Source organism: Natrix helvetica (genome assembly GCF_964273705.1).
Source record: "Natrix helvetica genome assembly, chromosome: 7".
Taxonomy (NCBI): Eukaryota; Metazoa; Chordata; class Lepidosauria; order Squamata; family Natricidae; genus Natrix; species Natrix helvetica.
In genome coordinates this window covers 8,152,781-8,161,864 of record NC_138558.1, presented here as the reverse complement: position 1 = coordinate 8,161,864, position 9,084 = coordinate 8,152,781, and the positions used below count along the sequence as shown (strand labels likewise).

Below are 9,084 nucleotides of genomic sequence, written 5' to 3'. Positions count from 1 at the left end.
CAATTCCCAGGAAGTATGCGAGTTAGTTCCCATTCATGTCAATTTAAATAACAAGTATGAAGATCATATAGTTACTAAATACATGTACAGAATCTTAGGGTTTTTTTCCAAATTGCAAGTCACAATATTTTTAGGATCAATTTAACTTTTTTTCTTACAATGAACTAAAGGAAGATTTGTTTTCCTTTGTATTTTCCAGGGGGCAAGGATCCATTATAATTATTAACCGTAAACTAACAATCCTTGTATAGATAATTGCATTAGCCAGGTTATTTTTTTTAGAAACTTGGTATTTTAAAAATACATCCAGGTTAACTTTAACTTTATGATAGTATTTGTGTAATTGTAATAAAGTTATTTAACTTTATTACAGTGTTTTTGCCTAATCGTCATCCCACCTAACCTTTTCAATAAGAAAACCAGGAACTGGCAACCCAGTTGTAAAAAAATAGTATTAAAACAGTGGCAGCCGAATTTTCTGCCTTTTATATATGTTCTATTTTAATGAATCAATATCATGCCTAAGACTGTGCTGGGCACAGGACAGACGTGGTAAAGGGCAGCTTTTTCCAAAATCAAGCGAGTTTCAGATATATGTGTCCTCCAGCGATACTTAGAGGGAGGGTCTCCCAGGTAAAATGCACTTAAATCAAGACCACCCCCTTTTTAGTACCCAAAATATAAAGGCCAGTTATCTTCTACTTGGAAACCACTATTGGACTTTGTGCTTGAGGTGGGAGGGGGGAAATGAAACTTTGATGTTGCGTTTTGCAGATTAAATAGGTTTGTTGTTATAGAAATGCTAGTATACATTATCATATGAGAGTCAAAAGTTGAGGTTTTATGTTATTAATATTCTACTCTACCAAAAAGGAGCCTGAAGTCAATGCTTTTCCTTTCTTTTCTTTTCTCCCTACATTTTTCTCTCTTCCCCTTTCCCTCCCTTACTTACCCATTATCTTCATTTTGTTTGTATTTTTGCATTACCGAATTTTTCAAAGTATAAGACGCACCCTTTTCCCTCAAAAGAGGCTGAAAATCTTATACCCGTTTTTGCGAAAAATGGGCCGTTTTGGGGAGGCCTTCAGAGTGCAAAAACTTTTTTAAAAAATTGCCTCTTCAAAATCTTGGTGTGTCTTATACTCCGGTGCGTCTTATACTCTGAAAAATATGTTATATATTTTGATAGGAAAATGTTTGAAACCCATAAAGGGTTTTACAAAATTTTACAGGTTAAAAATATATATAAAGGCACAGTCATCATTGTAAAAAGTCCATCTTTATTTCTTTCGGATGCAGTCATCATAAACTAAGAACGTTTTTAAAACAGTTACAGAGCAGTTGAATGATGCTTTTCTTATGTCCGGCGTCCCTGATTCACGCACCTGTCTCTTCACACCATACAATGTCAACTTGAGAGCTGAAAATGTTTTATTTTGAAGCATTGGCCACTATGGCACCTAACCTGCTTGCTATTAGGGAGTCCTTAATGATTTCCTTTGAAGAATGCGTTTCTATCTTAAAGCCTAGCCTAATGGAAGAAAGACTGGCTACGAGGCAGTCCTAGTAAAACACACAGCATGGAGGAGAACTAAAATAGCACTAAGTAAAGACAGAGAAATATACTCCTTCTGTTCAGTGATACCCCCAGCACTTATGAGCCACCTGATCTTCGTGTTTAGTTACTAGCCTTCGGTTGGCGCACTCTTCCCATCGCACCACTTTGCCACTCTCCACCAAAATGAACTTCCACTCAACGCTGGTATCAAATGGGAGAACCACGGAATCTGACCAGAAGCCATCTTTGTCACACTTGAGGGGTATATAATGGCGCCACTGGCCCAGACACTCATGGTCACCCGTGATGGCGATCTGCTGGGCTTCCAAACGAGTGATGTAGTGGACACGGAAGACCACATGGACAGTCTGGGGCATGGGGGGCACGGCCGCAATTCTCTTCCCTTGCTCCACGTCCTTGTTGCCAACGTCGTCTGCGGGAGGTTTCCCGGCGGCCTCAACGTCTTCAGGACCCAGTGTTTCTGGACGCGGGTCTTCGTTGAGTTTCACCTCAGGTTTATTACCAACTTCGGCTGACGTTCTCTCCTCACGGGCTTCCGCCTCATGGATTTGGGGCGGTTCAGATGTTGTGTTGGGGTGATTGGATGCTTCGCTCCTTAGATATTCTGAATAGTTCATGAACGGGATGATAGGGTCTTTGACCACTGCTTCTATTTCAGGAGGCTGTATGAAACCGTCAGGGGTATGATGATCTCCTGAGGGTGTGACGTGGTTCTCCAGGGGCTCCTGTGGGCTGGACACATATGCTGTGTGTTTTGTTTGCGAAAGGACACCGTCACCGGTTCTCTGACATGGGTCTAAACAGAAAGGATATTGTTAGCCATGAAAACGGAGTCCTACATTCCTCATATATGTAATTTTGCACATCACCACCATACCACGACCACTGGTGAAATTCAAATGTTTTTACTAACGGTTCTGTGGGCGTGGCTTGGTGGGCGTGGCAAGGGGAGGATACTGCAAAATCTCCATTCCCGCCCCACTCTGGAGCCAGCCAGAGGTGGTATTTGTGGGTTCTCGGAACTACTCAAAAGTTCCACTACCGGTTTTCCAGAACCTGTCACAACATGCTGGATTTCACCCCTGACCACGACTCTTTAAAGCGAGGGATATGTCCTTGCTGATGATTTAATCTGTACTTGTTCTCTCGACGTGGAATTCCTCAAGAAAAAAAAATGTGGCTTTTGTGTTCGGTGGTAATTGGGATCGACAAGAGTCTAGCGGCAAAATCCTTACCAGGTGTCCCTACCTGATTTTCAGCACCCTTTCATCTTTTTTTTTTTTTAATCTGTGGAATGTAAATGTGCTGTAAATGCTTGGGTGAATCCCAAAGATGCTTTTCCCAAAAGGCAACTGGACTTCCTTGGTTTTCTCTTCGAAAACGTTTCGCTTCTCATCCAAGAAGCTTCTTTGCTTCGTTGAAGAAGCTTCTTAGATGAGAAGAGAAACGTTCCCAAAGGAAAAAGAAAAATCGAGAAAATCCGGTTGCCTTTTGGGAAAAGCATCTTTGGGGCAACCGTGATCTGGAGGACTGAGAACCTCCATAGACAGCTAGCATGAATAATAATACAAAAAAGCTAGAATGATGTTTCTATGATATAAAAGGGAAAGGTTCCCCTTGCACATATGTGCTAGTCGTTCCTGACTCTAGGGGGCGGTGCTCATCTCTGTTTCAAAGCCGAAGAGCCAGCGCTGTCCGAAGACATCTCCATGGTCATGTGGCCAGCATGACTAAATGCAGAAGGCGCACGGAACGCTGTTACCTTCCCACCAAAGGTGGCTCCTATTTTTCTATTTGCATTTTTTTACCTTCTTTCGAACTGCTAGGTTGGCAGAAGCTGGGACAAGTTAATGGGAGCTCACTCCGTTACGCGGTACTAGGGATTCGAACCACCAAACTGCCGACCTATCTGATTGACAAGCTCAGTGTCTTAGCCACTGAGCCACCGCGTCTCCTCCACCCCCACCGACCCACCCACAACCATACATGTATGTAAATGTATGCAAATGTATGCATGTGTGTTTGTATATATATATATATACATTCCTGAGGGTAGAACAAGAAGCAATTGGTGGAAATTAATTAAGGGGAGAAACAACTTAGAACTGAGGAGAAATTTCCTGACAGTGAGAACAATTTATTAGTGGGACAGAAGTTGCCTCCAGAAGTTGTGAATGCCCCAACACTGAAAGTCTTTAAGAAGATGTTGGATAGCCATTTGTCTGAAACGGTATAGGGTTTCCTGCCTAGGCAGGGGGTTGGACTAGAAGACCTCCAAGATCCCTTCCAACTCTGTTATTCTATTCTATTCAGATAGATGGATGGATGGATGGATGGATGATAGATGGATATGGATATATATATATATGTAAGAATATATATAAAAGAATAATATAAGCTTGAATGAAAGTGCTTGGGAACTGTTTCCAGGTAAAGTACTTCTTGACTGCACATCAGTGAGCAAGCAATAGCAATTCACTGCTATTTCTGGATCTGATTAAAACTGCAAGATGGAAACTAGACTAGCATACAGAAAAAAAGCTGCAAAAATAGTCTAGCAAATGCCATCAGCCCTCACAAAGAGCTGTTATAATTCCACACCTTCCTTTCTGGGCTTTTCCTGCTGGATGCCAGGCGGTACTCCAAGCCAGCTGGCAAAGGAGAATCTATTGTGAAGTTAAGGCTTCACCCTAGCTGAAATGCCAATAAATTGTTGTCCATTGTTTTAATTCAGACCTCCCCCCCCCCACCTTTTGCCGAGTTGGTCCCAAATGACAAGCTGAGCCATGGCCAAAAATAATAATAATAACTGCAAGCAATTCAATCACAAGCAACTACTATCTTTGCTAAAGAGTTATTTTCAGCAGTTCTTTTCCAGTTCTGGACTTTTTCCCCTTGGCTCAATTTATTTTTAACTTTGCAAGAAGTGTTTTTTTTCCCTCCCGCTGTTACTCTTGCAAAACTGATTGATTTTAGCTCTGTTAAATTTTAAGAGCAAAGGCTCTCGTTTGGGCTCTGCCATGAATAAGCATAACGGTTAGCAGGGCACTGGCACAAGGGAGCTAAAAATAGCCGAAGGCTGGTTTTGCATGGCCTGTCCATATATTAGGCAAACACAAGCCCAAATGCCAAGGATTCTTGTGGGGCCTGTAGAACTGGGCCCAGCAATCCATGCAAAGGTTGCAGAATCTAAGACGATGCTTTGCATAGTTGCCCTTCTATAGCTGTAAGAATCCTGCCCAGGCGCCACTGAATTGGCTGGCCAAAGGCATTCTAGCTGCCCGATTCAATGCCATCCCATCTTTGATTACCAAGAGCAAGCAATATCTCTTTCTCTAAAACAGGGCTGACCAATCCTAGCAATGTTTAAGACTTGTGGACTTCAACTCCCAGAATTCCCCAGCCGTGGAATTCTGGGAGTTGAAGTCCTGAGGTCTTAAAGTTGCCAACCTCGGCTAGTGAAATGAAATCGAATAGAGTAGAGTAACAGAGTGGGAAGGGACCTTGTAGGTCATCTAGTCCAACCCCACCACTGGCCAAGCAGGAGACTCTACACACCATTTCTGAAGATGGCAGTCCTATCAATTCTATCTATTCCATCAATTCCTTTTACGGTTGATAGTGGCTAAGTAGCATGTAGGCAAAGCTGATCTGGTTAATTAAATACAGGCCACCAAAAATATTAACAAATAACAAGGAGCATTGGATTAAAGCTTCCAAATCATTGCACAATTATGATCATTATTTTCCTATTGTTGACATCTCTTTTGTTTAGCTCAGGGGTGTCCAAACTTGGGAACTTTAAGACTTGTGGACTTCAACTCCCAGAATTCCCCAGCCAGCTGGCTGGGGAATTCTGGGAGTTGAAGTCCACAAGTCTTAAAGTTCCCAAGTTTGGACACCCCTGGTTTAGCTGGATAATTTTGGACTGAATAAATTGGTTGCATGAATTCAGGTTCACCTTCCTTATGACAAAAGAGTCATAAACAGATTAACGGAGTTGGAAGGGATCTTGTAGGTCATCTAGTCCAACCCCCTCAAAATAGCTTGACCCCCTCCTCTCTGTGGCAGCTCCTCAAATATTGGAAGACTGCTATCCTGTCTCCCCTGTCCTTCTCTTCACTAGACTAGCCATGCCCAATTCCTGCAACTGTTCTTCATTTGTTTTAGCCTTCTTCATTTCTTTAATCCTCATTGTTGCTCTTCTCTACATTTTTCTAGAGTCTCCACATCTTTTTTATAGTGTGGTGACCAAAACTGGATGCAGTATCCTAGGGGTGGCCCTACTAAGGCTTTATAGAGTGATCTACAGTTTCATTTACATACCCCTTATCCGCATGCACTGTTAAAGATACGGACGTTAATTCAAATGCACAATGCTGTGCAACAGAGCAGGGAGATGTTTAAAAAACGTGCAACAAACATCTGCCTGCAACTTTTCTCATTCTTTCCCATGCCAATTTTCTACAAATTGCCAGCCGCAGCTTAACCACAGGCAACGTTGCAAACGTTCCCACAATGCAAATGTTGTGCAAAAGCACCGCCCGCAATATTATCCTTATCAAAGAACGGGGGGGGGGGGGGCTCCAAAAAAAAAGGCACTGGAGAAGGAAGAGGAGCAGTTGTGAAGGAGTAGAGGAGGGTGCAAGGAGAAATACAGTAGGAGCCTGCAAGCTTGCACAAGAGTAGGTTGTGTACGTGCAGAAATGGGGCAGTGCAAGGACTGGATGAGCCAACATGTTTCTGGCTAGAGTCCCACAGTGATGATTAAGGCCACCCCCCCCCCTCTTTCATATACTGAATCAGTTAACTATTATGAAATATGTTGAGGAACTAACTTTACAGAAGTTATTTTGCCCTCTGGGACTGCATTGATTTTATTGCCAACAGAGATTTCGGCAACGCAGCCCGTTTTCCCACCCTACTCCCCCCTCCCCCCTTTACAAATGGATGCTTAAAATGGTTTAATAGCAATAGCACTTCTTTGACTTATATACCTCTTTGGTGCTTTAGCTCATTCTGGCTGCATTCACACAAGGCACTGGGGACGGAATTCACCCCTTCCATTTTTTCATTTTTTTCCCATCACACTGGAAGTTTTTAAGATGATGTTGGACAACCATTTGTCTAAAGTGGTGTAGAGCTTCCTGCCTAAGCAGGGGGTTGGACTAGAAGACCTCCAAGGTCCCTTCCAACCCCTATTCTATTCTATTCTATTCTATTCTATTCTATTGCTATATTCTATTCTATTCTATTGCTATATTCTATTCTATTTTATTGCTATATTCTATTCTATTTCTATTCTATTGCTATATTCTATTCTATTCTATTGCTATATTCTATTCTATTTTATTGCTATATTCTATTCTAGTCTAATTCTAATTCAATTCTATTGCTATATTCTATTCTAGCCTATTCTATTCTAACCATTTGTCTGAAGTGGTGTAGGGTTTCCTGCCCAAGCAAGGGGTTAGACTAGAAGACCTCCAAGGTTCCTTCCAACTCTTATTCTATTTCTATATTTGGCACTGTGTAGTAAACGGGCTGGGATCATCCCGGCACACACTCACACCCCACCACATTCCCCCCTCCCATTCTAAGGTTAGCACCAATATTTCCAGCAGGGCTTTTCGCCTGTGTGTGTGTGTGTGGGGGGGGTGTCGTGTGAAAGGGGTCTTCGCAAAAGAGAGGCAGATGATCCCACCACCACACAATTGGCCGGGAGGGGGGGGCGAGGGTTAAAGGGCCAAATCGTGGTCCAAGGCTGGCCAGAGCGAAAGGGCAGCAAGAATAAAGGCCGGAGCCCTCGCGCAGGACCCTCTCCGGGCGCGCGCCCCTCTCCAGACCGCCTCAGACGCCTAAAAACCGCCGTCGGGTCTGGCGAGCAGCCGCTTCTTTGAGGCGTTGGCAAGAGTTGCGGGCGCTCCCTAGCTGGAGGGTTTTCTACAACAGGCCGGGGCGCCGTTTGAATGCTGTGGTGTATAAGAGGCTCTCCTGCCTAGAGCAGGGGGTTGGACTAGAAGACCTCTAGGGGTCACTTCCAGCTCCAGGAGTCTGTGTTGTACCACAGAAGAAACGGGGCGGCGGAAAAGGGAGAGGACTGAAGCGGCGAGGGAGGGAAGGGAGGGGAAAAGGAAGGAAGGAAATAAAGGGAAAAAGAAAGGAAAGGAAAAGGGAAGGAAGTGAGGGAGGGAAGGAAGAAGGAAGGAATGAGAGATGGAGGAAGGGAGAAAAGGAAGGAAGGAAAAAGAAGGGAGAGAAGGAGGGAGGAAAAAGAGGAGGGAGAGAGGGAGGAAAGAAGGGAGGGAGAAAGGAAGGAAAAAATGAAGAGAAAGGAAAAAGGGAGGAAAGAAAGAAGGAAGGATGAAAAGGAGGGAAGGAATGCTGGTGGCAGAGAGAGGGAACAAAGAAGGAAGGAGGGAGGGAAAAGGGAAGGAAGAAAAGGAAGGAATGAGGGAGGGAAGGAGAGAGGAGGGGAAAAGGGAAGAAGGAAGGAGGGAGGGAAGGAACGAGAGTGGAGGGAAAAAGGGAAGAAGGAAGGAATGAGGGAGAGAAAAAGGAAAGAATGAGGGAGGGAGAAAAGGAAGGAAAAAGGGAGGAAAAAGGAAAGAATGAGGGAGGGAGGAGAAAAGGAAGGAGGGAGGGAGAGAGGGAAGAAAGAAGGAAGAAAAAGGGAGGAAAGAAAGGAAAGAATGAGGGAGGGAAAAAGGGGTAAAAGGGAGGGAGGAAAGAAGGAAGAAAAAAGGGAGGAAGGAAAGAAGGAAGGAAAGGGAGGAATGAGGGAAGGAAGGAAAAAAGGGGTAAAAGAAAAGGAGGGACGGAGGGAGACGGGTGGTACCTTGGGCTCCGCGCGTGTCCTCCTTGGGCTCCTCAGCCTTTTTCCGCTGCCCTTCACCGCCGCCGCCTCCGAACCACAGCCAGCTCATGAAGGCGGCCGCCACCGCGGCCAGCAACGCCTGCCACAGCCCGGCCAGGAGCCCGCCGTCCTCGCCCTCCGCCCCCAGCCACGCCATGGCCACGGCGGCCCCAGCAGCAGCAGCGGCGGGAGCAACAACCGGCGCTCGGGGCGCAGCGCGGAGCCCGAGCGAAGCAGAGCCGCGCCCTCCCGCCCAGCCGCCTTATATGGGCACCGGGAGCCAAGCCGGCACCTGCCCAGGCCGGGGAGGAGCCTGGCGGCCACTTGGGCTCGCGGACACGAGGGGAGAGTCCGAGTTGCGGCCGGCTGCAAAAGGAAAGGCGAGGGCGGGGAGGAGCCCGCCGGCCTCCGAAGTTTCGGAGCGCAAACTTTGCTCCCCGCCCTCGCCTTCCACTTCGCAGCCCCCAAAGCGAAAGCAACCGCCGCGGATCTTTTACACTGTTGCAAGCCGTCCCGCCCGTCGAACAGGAACAGGGTTGGAAGGGACCTTGGAGGTCATCTAGTCCAGCTCCCTGCTCAGGCAGGAGACCTGTACGAAGAGGAGACGGGGAGGGGGAGGGGAGAAAAAAAAGCCGCGCAGGCTAAATGC

General features: G+C 45.7%; 1 protein-coding gene across 1 annotated transcript; it reads right to left on the bottom strand.

Annotated features, from left to right (window-relative positions):
- Window positions 1-1,260: 1,260 nt before the first annotated feature.
- On the bottom strand, window positions 1,261-8,669 carry STBD1 (starch binding domain 1). Its single transcript, XM_081960433.1, has 2 exons — window positions 8,418-8,669; window positions 1,261-2,375 (listed from the first exon to the last, which is right to left on the bottom strand). The coding sequence occupies exons 1-2, from the start codon at window positions 8,590-8,592 to the stop codon at window positions 1,636-1,638; spliced, it is 915 nt and encodes a 304-aa protein (XP_081816559.1). The 5' UTR covers window positions 8,593-8,669; the 3' UTR covers window positions 1,261-1,635.
- Window positions 8,670-9,084: the final 415 nt, after the last annotated feature.

Bases quoted from the DNA above. Each gene is read 5' to 3' on its own strand.
- STBD1 (XM_081960433.1), bottom strand. From the start codon at position 8,592: ATGGCGTGGCTGGGGGCGGAGGGCGAGGACGGCGGGCTCCTGGCCGGG. The intron at 2,376-8,417 runs GTACCACCCGTC...CTTTCTGTTTAG, and splicing joins GGACACGCGCGGAGCCCAAG to ACCCATGTCAGAGAACCGGT.